The 13,730-nt window shown below is 46.6% G+C and overlaps 5 protein-coding genes across 5 annotated transcripts; 3 read left to right on the forward strand and 2 right to left on the reverse strand.

Moving 5' to 3' along the window:
- Window positions 1-3,864: 3,864 nt before the first annotated feature.
- On the forward strand, window positions 3,865-4,352 carry N7509_013354 (serine palmitoyltransferase small subunit family protein; the record flags this gene model as incomplete). The annotated part of the gene is made up of 2 exons (XM_056637991.1): window positions 3,865-3,982; window positions 4,102-4,352. The coding sequence occupies 2 exons, from the start codon at window positions 3,865-3,867 to the stop codon at window positions 4,350-4,352; spliced, it is 369 nt and encodes a 122-aa protein (XP_056481498.1).
- Window positions 4,353-5,271: 919 nt separating this feature from the next.
- Window positions 5,272-5,717, reverse strand: N7509_013355 (uncharacterized protein; the record flags this gene model as incomplete). Its single annotated transcript, XM_056637992.1, has 2 exons — window positions 5,272-5,529; window positions 5,667-5,717. The coding sequence occupies 2 exons, from the start codon at window positions 5,715-5,717 to the stop codon at window positions 5,272-5,274; spliced, it is 309 nt and encodes a 102-aa protein (XP_056481499.1).
- Window positions 5,718-6,173: 456 nt separating this feature from the next.
- Window positions 6,174-7,077, forward strand: N7509_013356 (dodecenoyl-CoA isomerase; the record flags this gene model as incomplete). The annotated part of the gene is given in 3 exon segments (XM_056637993.1): window positions 6,174-6,364; window positions 6,440-6,594; window positions 6,611-7,077. 3 exon segments carry the CDS (start codon window positions 6,174-6,176, stop codon window positions 7,075-7,077), a joined length of 813 nt encoding a protein of 270 aa, XP_056481500.1.
- A 1,725-nt stretch (window positions 7,078-8,802) lies between these two features.
- Window positions 8,803-10,173, reverse strand: cdc123 (cell proliferation protein CDC123; the record flags this gene model as incomplete). Its single annotated transcript, XM_056637994.1, has 2 exons — window positions 8,803-9,982; window positions 10,046-10,173. The coding sequence occupies 2 exons, from the start codon at window positions 10,171-10,173 to the stop codon at window positions 8,803-8,805; spliced, it is 1,308 nt and encodes a 435-aa protein (XP_056481501.1).
- A 196-nt stretch (window positions 10,174-10,369) lies between these two features.
- On the forward strand, window positions 10,370-12,912 carry N7509_013358 (COG1/VPS51 family protein; the record flags this gene model as incomplete). The annotated part of the gene is made up of 4 exons (XM_056637995.1): window positions 10,370-10,512; window positions 10,579-10,748; window positions 10,810-12,612; window positions 12,680-12,912. 4 exons carry the CDS (start codon window positions 10,370-10,372, stop codon window positions 12,910-12,912), a joined length of 2,349 nt encoding a protein of 782 aa, XP_056481502.1.
- Window positions 12,913-13,730: the final 818 nt, after the last annotated feature.

Below are 13,730 nucleotides of genomic sequence, written 5' to 3' on the forward strand. Positions count from 1 at the left end.
GTTAGGTTATGGTTGACATAGGTTCTGGCGATGTCTAGTAGTAGTTATATAATTCTAGAAACTATTAAACTTCTTTTATATTTTTAGATATTAGCTAATCTAGAATACTTCTGATTTTATCTTCTTATATACTGAATCCTTTATTACTGATTATATATTCTAGGAAATCTGTTTCCTTAATATAAAATTTATACTTCTTAAGTTTAAGTATAACCATAGTCTCTCTAAGCTTTTATAGTACTTTCTTGTCATATTAAACGTAATCTTCTATAGTTTTAGAGAATACTAAGATATTGTTAAGATATTATATTTAGTAAAGTACATCCCGTTCCAAAAGTTCTTACCCACCCAACTTATCCATACCAAAACCTGGGAAGAAGTCGCCAGCATCATCTCCCAAGATCTGAATGTTGGCTCATGTAAAAAAGGGTACTCAGGATGAATGTTCTCGAAATAGGCATCGCTAAGCTGTGTTGCAGATTGATAATCAGGCAACATGCAAGGTGTCGGATTTGGCCAGTCGCCGTCATATTGCTCGGGCACAATACCGGGGGCTCTAGAAACCACCTGACGAAGAGAGGAATTTATCACCCTCGAAAAGGCAAAAATAGATGAGGTACCTAAATAACGAGGTTCCGCCCCTCCCTCATTGATACTCAGTGTACCAACTTTAGAAGCTAAGTCGTTAAATTCATCATTCTTGCTGTTAGGTTTAAATTCAGAAGCTTGAGTCCCCCATTCAGAGCTCAATGCTAGCATTTCAACAGATGCATTCGGTTGGATTTCTGGTTGTTCGACAAATCCCTCGAAGTTGAAAGAGACATTATCTGGTGAATTTTGATATTTTGGTTGTAAAACACTTTCAAGATAGGCCACACGCTTTTCTAAGGTGCCAGTATAATCTCGCGGTTGGAGTCGTTTTGTTATTCGGTCCTCCACAACGCAAGCTTCAATTGAGTCTAGGTCAAAACTGGCTCATGATGGGACATCGGAGCAAACCTTACTTTGACCGAATCGCTAGCAATTGGCGCATGCAGGGATATTATCATCACACTGCATAAATTGTCAGTTAAGAGTCAAGGAGTAGAAACGATGATCTTTCCTTCAGCTTTCTTTCTTTACAGTTCGCACAGGCTCCATGAGATCGGGGCAGTACCCTTTCACGTCGTGAGCCTGATGGTTTCTTTGCTAGCCTAGTCTCCGCCATGTTGGCTAATGGGCTGGTTGTCCGGTGGTGTCGAAGTACTGCGTGTGGGGAGGGGACTAGTGTAGTTTTAACAGAGGCCCAGATGAAGGCGGGGGCGGGGGCGCCGACATCGGTAAAAGAGGCGGCGGCGACTTGACTACGCCAGCTGATAACCGCCATGTTTTAATAATTATTTTTGACCTCCAGAAAAAAAGACCCCTTATTTTATTAACCGCAAAGGACAACCTTTTGCATGTAAAGAAGCGATCAGGTGATGGTAATAAAGCATTCCTTTTTGCATACACTCTATCGTGATCGGTCACTTTGCAGTCCTGGTTATTGGTTTAATAAATGTAGACTAAACTGTGACGGGCTTTCATCGAAGAATATAGCTAGTTCTTAACTTGGAAGACTGATCAGATTTCAAAGCGCTTTCTGTGGCCAGTTTATCTTCTATCCCTTGGTTTATGTGAGGATGCTCAGATGCTCACAGAGATCAACGTACGGCGTAGCATACGAAGCAAAGGAAACAGTAGCGGTTCGACGAAAGTAATAGCTTGAGGAGAAGAAGGAGGAAGCTGAGATAGAACTAAGTACATGGAGGCGTAGATACCTAAGTAGATGCCATCTACGTCAGGCATCCGCGAATGGTAACAACCCCATTTCGTTACAGTTTAACATAAACTCGAGGTATATTACTCTTCTGCTCTAAAGGGCAGGGTACTGATATAATTAGTAGATCTGCGAGAGGTAAAAGTATGGTGTAAATAAAAAAGTGGACAAGCCGATTAAGCACTTTGGGGTTAACCTTAAGAATTTACCTACTACCCTCTCTTTTCGTTAACTACTATTCTCTCTTTTTATTAACTATTCTCTCTTTCACTACCCTCTTTTTTTCGTCCCAAGGTATGTAAGTGAGCAAGATCCCCAATTAATGCATTGGGTACTACAATCCATGTTACATGAGCCTGCTGAAATATCACCATTAAATGAATCTCTCGTGTACTCGTAGTTGAACTTTGGCTTAACCACTGTACCGATCACAGTCAAAGGAGCCAAGAAGCAACTTGAACGGGCCAAGCCTACGAGTACGTATACCGATAACTGAGAACGCTAGCCAAAGATAAACATAACCTTGGAAGAAAGCTTGGAATGGAGTGATTACGCTAAATTTAACACTTATCTCCGACGACATTTATCTGTATAATATCAAAGCGTCTCATTATTAGGTAACTTAAAATACTAAGAACATCAAGTTATTTCCTGAAAACAACTTGAACATGTCAACCTTGGAACCTAACTTAATTCCCAATCAATATAAAGCACCCCAGGGCTGGTTCTACTTGATTTATACCATTCTCATCGATCCATCCCAAACTTAATCAGTTAAGAAATTTCATCGACAACCTTGGAAGGTATATTTAAACAAAGGTTTCTTGAATTTTTCTTAAAAGGGCTCAGGCATCCCTTAAATCGCCATATATGCCCAGGCGTTGAAAAGATCCCTTCCTCAGTATACCGCCATGTGGTATTATAACGTGCTTCATGGGTAATCCGGCCACCCGAGCTGGCCGGCCACCCAAAACACCATATTAAAAGCGATAAATTATAATTCGATATCTCAACAACCATACCTTTTTTCGGTCTATATCCATTTTATCAGATATTTCTATTGCAAGATATAGAGCAATATATCTCAGTTTCAATTAATATTATTGATTTATTTATCAGATTACCATTAAATACACTGTAATTTGTGTATTTTGTCAAAAAGGAGATATTTCGCGAGATATATATAACCAGACTATTTTTTCCTTCGGTTTTTATGACAAGGGTATGATAGAGGTTATAGAACTTCAATATTTAGCTTTGAATTACTATGGTTGTTGAGCTATCGAATTGTAATTTATCGCTTTTAATATGGTGTTTTGGGTGGCCGGCCAGCTCGGGTGGCCGGATTACCCATGAAACACGTTACTAGTAGCGTTCTGCTACTACTAACAATACATCCTCCAGCATAAGCCAAAATGCTATAGACTTCGCTAGTATTACCCCATTAGTATACCTAGTACATCCAGGTAATCTAATTATCGACAGCATGGCAGTCATAGTGTAATAGTGGGGGTACATTAAATCGGAAGGTGCCCTGGTCCTCCCAGTCCACGGGTACTAAACTGTAAGCGGTATCACCGGTGCCTGAGCATCCGCCGATTTTCTGCCCTGTCAGTGCGACCTTCCGACCCTCCGACCTCGTCTAGACTCTCTGCGTTTTCTTCTTCAAGATCCCTATCCTCGACTCTCCTTCAACCACTGCTATTCTTATTCTGTTTCTCCATTCTTATAATCTTTGGACGCCAAACTACATTTTTAATCCCCCTTATTCTTTCTCTTCACGACCTCGGGAATCCTCCAACACCCATCGATTCACCTCCCGCCAACTCCCGCCGACTCCGACAGCCTGCGCGCGTCAAAGCCGTTCTCAATTTAACAGATTGTCTCGGCCCTAGTATCTTGACACCTGCCTGCTCTCCTCTTGGATCCTTCCTGAGACCTCCACTTGAGATCTCAGCCTGAACGAAAGTCACCGCGCCAAGACCGTCAATTCTCCGCCGACTACCGATCAGGGGCCGGACCAGCAAAGACAAGACCGAACAACTCACCCGCCGACGACGCCCATGATGACATTCCTGCTCTGGATCCTGACCAGCTTCGTGCGCTGGATTCGGTTGAAGATCTATCAGTATGAGGTGACCTTTGCCATCTACATGTTGACGCCGACCGAAAAATTCATCTTCAGTACGTATCATCGTCAGGCCCGCCAGCCTCCAGGATAACCGGGGAGAGGAGAGGGCACCAGACCCCTCCTCCAGAACCCCCTTTGTCAATGTGCAATTGCTAATAACCAATCCCAACAGACTCCCTCCTCCTCACCCTCATCACAATGATCGCCGCTGGAATCTACATCTACCTCCCCGACCACCTCCGTTCGATCTACGGCCACCTCTACTACTACTGGGCCGGCGAGCGACCCTTCATCTCCAGCCGCCTGGGCTCCATAAGTTCCGTCTTCGGCGAGAGTGCCACAGCCGGACTCGAAGTCGTCTACGAGACAGCCAAGAACGCCGCGGCCGCCACAACAACTCAGCACCGTCTTGCCGAATTGTAAGGGGAGCCACATTTTCGTTGCTGGCAAAGGGGGAAAACGGGTCAAACCAAACCAACCTTATCAACAAAAAGGAAATCACATGCGGAAAAAAAATCGCGCTCCGTTAATATTGTTTGAGCCGAGGAGTTCGATTCCTTTGCCATAATGATGCTTTTATGCCATTCCGGCCGGCCGGCGCATCCTAGGCGTTATTTCTTCTCTTTCCGAACCATTCTCGACTCTTCTGTCATTCCAGAGGCGGTAGCTGGGACTGGGACTTATCGATACTAATTTGTCTCCGCGTTGCGGGGATTTCATGGTCATGCCTCTTCTATCTTTATCCTGTGTCTTTTTTTCCACATGGCCTTTTGGGCAAGCTTATACTGTATGATTATCATGTGCATATTTTTATGAGCGCACAGCTTTATCTTTAATGGATACCCTTCTGTGTTACAAGAAGAATTGTAGACTTCAGTAATTAGTAGGAATACCGCCAGGTAGTACTCATAATGTTCCAACGATGCAAGCCATTGTAGGCAAATTGATATTGACACAGTTCACAGACAGAATGAATATAAACAAACGAAATTTCCCAAAGCCCCCAAAAACGCCGAATAGTATGCCCAGAGGAGAGTGTTGTACAAGTACATAATTCGCAACACCACAAGTGTAACTTCCAACGCAACAAAAAGTAACCCCCCGTAAGCGGGACACCTCGAGCCCCTGCTCCTGCTCGTGCAAAAGGACGACTGAAACGGAGAATAATCGCATATCGTTTCACGCCGCACATGTGATCGAGCAGATAATCCCTTCCACTTCACTTCAAGACTCCTTCCCCCTCCCCGCGCGCTACCCCGCGAGCTCTCTTGATAAATCAAGAGGCCATGATATCATACACTCGATGCGCCGAGTAGAGAGGCAAAAGTTTCGCAAAATCAGCTTATTGCTCTGATTGGGCCTGAGCCTGAGCCTGGGCCTGAACAGCAGCCAGCGCTTCACGCTCCTTCTCCGCGCGCTCCCGCTTAATACCATCGATCATGCGCATACGAGACAACTCCTTATCAATTTCCTCCTTGTCAATTGGGATCTTGTGTGATTGTTCGGCTGTTGGCCAGAAGTCCTTTGTCTTGAAGCGGTCGTCGAGGTTTGTGCCGAAGTAGTACATCCAACCGATTGGGAAGAGAACGTACATGCCGAACTGGGATTATGTTAGCGGGGAAGGAGGTGGAAAGTTAGGTAAATACGGATGCGGATAGCATTGGAAGTGAATGAATGGATTGTATTCAGATGCAATTTTGTGTTTGGTAGAGTGAGTTGTCCAAGGGTTTGGCTTACCTTGAAGACTTCCAGGTTTCCGCCCTGGAGTTTGCGGATGAAGGACGACATGGTGGGTAAGTTTGAATTGTGGACCTGACGCTTTGATTCCTGATTGCTTGTTCTGATATAACAGGTATCAAGATCGCGATAGACCTTTAACGCGGAGGCCTCTGTGTAAAATCGGGGATATCAAATGTTCCTATGTCCAGGCCCGACTCGGATGATCTCGAATTGTCTGATGTTCCCACCCGGCAGAAAAGCCAGGCGGTGTGAGATGCATCGATTAATGCAAATATGATTACTCATGCATATCACCTGACCCGCCGCGGGCCTCGGCTCCCCGCAAAAAAGGCAGGCGTTTTGGCGAAGCCTCGAATGGCCTTGCCGACGCTTCGGCACAGCTGGGGTTGGTGTTGGTCTTTGTGTATTTCTATTTGAAGCTGCCCTCATATCATTCTTTCTAAGACTAACCTCCACCTTTCCCCTCCCCAAAAATCAACTCCAATTTATTGATCATCAGCAAACATGTCCAACGAACAAATCATTACCGTTACTTACCAAGACCGCGTTGCGATCATCACTCTCAACCGACCCGACAAGCTCAATGCCCTGAACCAGGACCTGTACTACCTCCTGGCCGAACGTCTACGAGAGGTCGAAAAACGCGATGACATCTACATCACCGTCCTAACCGGAACTGGCCGATTCTTCTCCGCGTATGAAGCACACCCAATCCCAGTCCCAATGTTATTTTCCCATTCCATTCCATTCCCAGCTAACACTAAATCCAGCGGCGCAGACGTAACCAGCAGCCGACCCAACGGCGACCTAAACTCCAACGTCCGCCGCGAACTAGTCAAATCCTTCGTCGCAAACAACACAGACGTAACTCGAACATTCTACAACCACACCAAGATCCTCGTCGTAGCCCTGAAACGGACCCGCCGTCGGCCTCTCAGCAGCCCTAGTCGCCCACGCAGACTTCATCTACGCAACACCACACACATTCATCCTAACACCCTTCTCCTCCCTGGGCCTTGTAGCCGAAGGCGGCGCAAGCCGCGCCTTTGTCGAGCGTCTCGGCATCGCCAAGGCGAACGAGGCACTGCTGATGAGCAAGCGGATTCCGTGCGAGGATCTTGTATCAACTGGATTCGTGAATAAGGTTATTCAGGCACCTTCGGGAAAGAAGGATGATTCGGAGGGCTTTTTGAAGGCGGTTCTTCATGAGGTTGAGGAGAGGTTGGGGTCGCATTTGAATCAATCTAGTCTTTTGAAGATCAAGGAGTTGGTTCGTAGGCCCGAACGGGAGCTGCTTGATCGTCAGAATGGGATTGAGGCGTTTATGGGTCTTGAGAGGTTTCTTAGTGGGGTTCCTCAGGAGGAGTTTCGGAAGTTGGCTTCGGGTGAGAAGAAGCATAAGCTTTAGCTTTGAGTCGGAGTCTTTGCGAGGTGGTCTGTCCTGTTCTGAGGTCTCTTAAGGATAGCCGTAGGGGGAGGTTCGGCTCGGTTCCTCTCTAGATTTGTAAATAAAGATATGATTGAGCTAGACTCATGATTAGAGTGAATGATCTGTCCGTTTGAATTTTTATTTCTGGTTGTTATAAAGCACATTTGCTTTCACTTCCATAAGTATTCTTGAATCTTTCTAACGGCCAGCATTCCCCAGCGAGGTCTTTATAATGCCCAGCCTAGCCCAACTCAGGGCAAGCCGAAACTTTGAAAAGACTTGTACATCTGATTCGTGGCATTGCCTCCCAGTGCAAGGGTCTCTAGCCCCTGAACCACAATGGCTCTTGGCGACTCCATATCCGAGGACCGTCCAACAGAAGAACGGAGCCGTTCAACGTTTAATAACGATTGACCCCAAACTAAATGTCTAGGGTAGGTCAGAATGTCTATCGAATGATCTTCAGGGTATAAGAATTATCTCATTGGATCTACATCGCATCATTTGATCCGCTCATCAAGTGCCTCATATTGTGGGTAACCTGCCCCATACTATTGCCGTCGATCTGGGTTCCCGAAGCAAATAAACCCGGGGTCGAAGCATAATACATATAAGACCCTGAATACTCGCCCAATTCGCGCATTCATCTCGAAACACTTTCTTCCAAAATTCATATCCCTCCTTTCAATATACCATTTCCGCGCGATCTTCCTTACGAAACTATGCGTCTCACATTCGTCATTCTTGCCCTTGCCGGCCTGTCCATGGCTGCGAAGCCCGAGGTATGAATATTCCATAAAGTTCTCTAACTGGATCAATAATCTAATTTTTCTTTTAGCTTGCCCCCGGTGCTACTTGCAAGAAGGATGGTAGCCTCGGAAACTGCAAATCGGGAGTTTGCGTGGTATGTCCCTGACAATAACTACTCGTACACATGCAGGAGACCCATGAAATCAGCTAGCTAATCAATGGTTGAAAACTTAGCAACTCCGCAACGCGCCTAATGGAAAGTGCAAATAAATTATCTCTATGGATTTCGGACTAAGGAGGGCGTTCGGATATGCTAGTACAGTACATAATGAATTGAAAGTCAGCCCTACTATTTGGCTCTTCTTCCAAGATTTTCCATATAGCATTGATTTTCATCTGTTTCTAGTAATTTAGTAATTTATTGATTCTACTAATTCTAGTGCGTAGGGCAATTGCCCAATGGGATCGTAAGTTCATTACAAAGTTCAATAGTTCTCGGAATTTTTCCTCAAGGAAAAAACGTTGTTACGCCCACGAGGCGTGGATGCAGATCATTGCTTCGGCCCGATGGAGCCAGGCCCACTCAACCAATCACCTGGGCAGGCTCCCAAGTATTAAAATATGTCCCATTGCTCCTGAATAGAGAGTAAACTAGTAATTACTGCTCCGTAGTATGTAATAACAAGGGCAATTTCGGAGGATTGAATGGCACAAGTAGTTCGAACTCGATCGATTTCATTGCAAGGTTTGGTGGTTATCCTTATTTTCAAGGATCCATTACAGTATGGCTTCGAGCTGAAATGGCCTAATGATCAACTTGAAGTGGAGGAAATAGAAATGGATCAAAAATTGAATGTATTTTCGCCGTTAGATGCAATCATAAATAATCTAATAAACATGTCTAAGCAAATATATGACTGGAGATTCATCACCCAAACGAAGTGAACCTTTGATTTACTCCGAATCACTGCTGTCTGCTTGTTGCTGACGCATCTGGTTCTGCAAAATATCCTGCCATTTACCCATAAACTCACTCATCCCACCCGGACCAGCGAGTGAAGCATCAACCAACTCCCTCGGCACCTTATGAGCCGAGTACTGCGGTGTCGCAAAAGAGTATGCCTCGGGGTCATTCTTTTTGATGAGACGGAACTCCGGTAGGAAGGGAGCGAACTCATCGTCCTCTCCGCCATCCAGTCCCTTGGGAGTAACGTTGTCAAGATCCTCTTCTTCCTCCTCCGAAGACGAGCCAGAGTCATCCACAGGCTGACCATTCGCATCCAATTCCGTAACACTGCCATCATGAAGAGAAATCCGCACAACGCCTCCAGCCATATCATCTTCCTCCTCTTCAAAACCAACAGGGTCCTTCATCGTCAAGATCTCGAGCCAGCTGAAAAGAAGCGGGTCCGTCCGCTGCGCCCAGGGATTAATGTCGATCAACCAGACTCGCTGGTGCGGCGCGGGTATATACACATCGAAAGTGAAATTCGGGTCGGGGAATGTATCACGCAGCTTATCGTCGAAGAAGGATTGGATGCGGGAGCGTAACATGTCGCGCATCGGGAATAGAAAATCGAAGTGATTCTGGTCCCGCTGGCACATGCAAAGAAGTTTACGATTGCGGACGAAGCAGCGGAACTCAAGCGAGGGGTTGAAGTTGGCGTATTTGCGCAAGACTAGGTGGTAAGGGACCTCCGGGAGGGGTCCATCGGCGGGAGCGGCACCACCACCATTTTCGCTTTCCTGGTCCGGAACGCAGTCATCGAAGGGATGGTCAAGGTCATGTGTGATAAAGTCGCTGCTTTTGAGAAGGAGGTAGATGTCGTTTGGTGTTTGGCATTTTGTGTCATTTGTGGCGGACATGAAGGTTGCGTCTTTGGGAGCACTCCAGTTCAGTTTTGGGGTGACTTGGCGAAATTCGGAGATTATGCTCTTCACTTGGCTGTGGACCTCTGGCCATTCTAGTGAGGGGTCAACCTCTTCTTCGCCGTCGTCTGAGAAGGTATCGTAGTCATCGTCTTCGGTTCGGGGACGGTTTTCGGGTGGGAGGAGGATACCGTCGGCGCGGAGGTATGTGACGAATTGTTCGGGCAAAGGAATGGTTTTGGATTTAGGGGCAAGGGTCCGGTACCTGGGAGATTGTTAGTAAAAACACTCAAATATCCATCAAAGGGGATCGATTGAATCGGCATACCGCGGATGCCAATCGTGATATGAGCAGTGCAGAATATGGGAGTATGTGATGGGTGGGAATGGCAGTCGATCGGGGAGGCCATTTGAGGTCGACTCGACTGGTGCACCTTCAGACTCCATCAAGGGCATTCTGAAAGTCAATAATAATTGAAAGATGAAAAGAATTCAAGTGTTGAAGATGACGAGGGGAACTCTTGCGAACGCGGGGATCTTTTTTCTTTGAGTCACCTGCCGATAAGATAGCTGACATAACCCTTCGGAAGCCCGCAACGGGCTGATTTGGTCTCAACGCGGCCTCCAACATCACCTCAACATCGTCGCCAAAATGGCCCCGGAGGCCCCAGATCCCCAGAGCCTGAAATCATGGCAGGATGCATTCCAATACCCGATCCCTACCGTCCGTCGGGTGGAACAGGAATTGCGCCGCGACATCGCAAGCAATAAGGAGAAGCTCCGAGCTCTCGTGGGGTAAGTTGTTCTTGTCGAATGATATGGTATGCTTTATTTTACTGACTGTGGTGGTTTATGTGATAGTACTCGATACCGAGAGCTTGTTGGGACGGCCGAAACCATTGTTGTGATGAATAAGGAGATTCAGAACGTGGATTCAATATTGTCTGACGTTGGACGACGATGCAATCCGCGCTTGGTCGAAAAGAAACACCTGCATGCTCGACAGATGAAGCGGGATATGGTAGAAAAAGGTATGTAATAGTGGGTGGTATTTTATATCTATACGATTACTAACTTCCCTTCGTCGGTTAGATGCCGATAAGCATACGTTTGGGGCCCAGCTGGCTCTCCTCCATCGGTGTACAACATCAATTGCGCGACTGTTGCGACGACGTGCCTCTCTTTTATTAATCGCGAAGATCTTGGTCGTCTCGCGTCTTCTGCACAAGACCCTCTCTCAGCAGGAATCGATCCCGCCATTCCTCGATGACCTCCGCAAGCAACTGGCGTCTTTGCGTCTTACCCTCTTGAATCGAATTGATAAACGTCTGGCATCTTCAAATGCCACCGAAGAAACGATTATCGAATCCCTGGCCGCTTATTGTCTTGTTTCAAGCACTTCATCCGACGAGGCTATACACAAATTCCATCAAGTGCGCCTTGGCGTTATCACCAGTCAGCTAGAGAAGTCGCGCGAGAACATTCCCAAGACACTTCGCATTCTTGTTGCCACCTTGCAAACTTCCAAAGTGCTCCGATCTCGCCAATTCACCGATGTACTATCAAAACTCAAGTCTAGACCGGTCTTATCCGACCCAGAGATTCGCAACTTGGATGGCCTGGAGATCGAGATTCTTGGCCGTTTCGCAGCCCCCGGCGTCATCAACTTCACGCCATATATCAAATTGAGCGATTTAAGCCGCAGCGAAGGTGTGGATTCAATCAAAGAGTGGTCTTTAACCGCGTTTGAGAAATTCGCCGAAGGTTGTCTAAAGAGTCTTGCTCATAGCAATGACTTTCAGGAACTTTTGTCTTTGCGTACCGAAACATTTGAGCTTTGGCTGGAATCATGGGGATCTACTATTATGCACCGCTCAGTGAACGTACTTGAGCGCCTTCGTGGTGTTTTTAATGACAATCTCAAGCGCGTGCTGACGACGAAAGTGGAAACAATCGACGAACTGTCTGGACATATCTCTACGACAATCTCATCTTGGCAAAATTCACAACACCACAACTCAAATGGGTCACTGTGGGACTCGGATATGATCTCTGCCGACTACTCCAACGGCGCTGCAACTTTCAAGCAGTCTGTCACTGACAGGCTCCTTGGTCGTGATGCTGATGTATCCGCGGTTCTGGTCAAATATCAATCCTGGCTCGCTTCTATTCGGGACGTGAATCAATCTATTGATACACTTCGCCGGCTTAGATGGACCGATGTTCTCGTGGGTAGTGAAGTTGAAGATGACGATATCAACATAACGCCTCAACTCAACGAGGAAGATCCACGCCTGTTGTCCGATTCTTTACAAGCTGCCATGCGTGAAGCATTTAACACTCTCCAGGTTTCGTTCAGCGAGGCCTTTAACGCATTCGGGTCATCGCACCAGAGCGAAAAGGCTACGTTTTTGCTGCGACTCATTCGACTCGTCCGTCGCGATATTCCTACTGGCTTTGTTGCCGACGACTTCCTCTTCTCTAGTGATGTTGTGCCGGGTCTGCAGAAACTTCTTGCTGCAGAAATTGTGGCCCAAACTGGCTCCCTATCCTTTGTGCCATCGTCCAATACCCACCCAGAGACCAAGAAGCTCAAGATTGTTCCCGGTCGATCCCTCTGGGAAGGCGAACCTCCAGTTCCGGTCCAACCGTCTCCAGGTGCATTCAAATATTTACGTCGCCTGGCAGCTATCATGGACGAAAACGGATCTGATCTGTGGGACCCGTCGACTTTGAGAGTCTTGAAGGAAGCACTGCAAACACAGCTCGAGACCCTGATCGGTTCCACGCTGGATGAGCTGGACAACTGGAAATCTCCAATTAAACCCAGCGAGTCATCGGAGACCAAGGATGAGGATCCCCAGAAGGATGAGAAGGAAGACAACAAGAAGGACGGCAAGGGGGGACGGCAAGGAGGGTGAACCCGACTCCGGTTCAAAGGAACAAAATAACAAACCAAAAGCCTCCGATGACTCCTCTCGCTCTGATACCATCCGCGACTGGAAAATTCAACTCTTCTTCGACGCCGTCTACCTTGCTCACATGCTGGGCGACCCGGCTCAGCTGGCTGATGTCGCAGGTCGTGTCCAGAAGAGTGCTGACGCCAACCCGGAAATGTTGAAGTCGATGCAGAAGATGGGGCAGGAGTATTGGAAGCGGACTGAGTTGTTGTTTGGATTGTTGGCAGAGCGATAGGCCTGCATATACTTACATTATTCTTCTGTTAGACTAGCGTGTTACTAAAGCATAATTCTCTTTGTTCTCTCGCTCCCTTCTCACCTCCCTTGTTCTTTGGCGGTAATACCTACCTCTAGTATAACTCCACATTGATATACTACCTATTGTCTAGCTCACCACCTCAGAATTTGCCATCCAATCTACTCAACTCTATGTTGACACCAAGGCATCTATTAAATTCGCATGATTAACGCTCTGGATATTTCCCAGGTAAATTTCGAACCTACCACTTAGCCGGCACTATAGACTGGTAAGAGTCCTAGTGCAATGTGGAGATTCCTAGGGAACTGCAAAAACAAATCCAATTACTAAATAAAATCGATTAATATTTTCTACAAGTCCCAGCAATTGATTTTCTCTCTACGCTAGTCTGTTCAATATCGGTTTTTTTACCCGGTGTTGTTGTGTTGCTACCTTCCTCTTCTGCCTTCCTCTTCGCCTGCTTCCATTCTCCTCCAGTCACCAACTTGCCACCAACACCTCAATTCTCATACCACATCAGACAACGCCTTTTCAATCTTCAACTGACTCAAAGTTCCCTCAACTCACCTCTTCCCTGTTCAACCTGCGCAATACAGTACCCCTTCACGTCAACGCTCGCCAGTCCGCGACGTAACTTTCAACTTCGCATCATGTCTGTTCAAAACTGTCCTTTCTACAACATCCTCATCCAGGAAAGCGATCCAGAACAAAAGTTTCTCAACCATGCCATCGCTAGACTCGAAAAACGCAAGGTTGACCTCTCACTTTTCGCGCAGGACCAGTCCCTGCATGAT

The sequence above is a fragment of the Penicillium cosmopolitanum genome, assembly GCF_028827165.1.
Source record: "Penicillium cosmopolitanum strain IBT 29677 chromosome Unknown utg000012l:1.0-3308103.0:1.0-3310761.0, whole genome shotgun sequence".
Classification (NCBI taxonomy): domain Eukaryota; kingdom Fungi; phylum Ascomycota; class Eurotiomycetes; order Eurotiales; family Aspergillaceae; genus Penicillium; species Penicillium cosmopolitanum.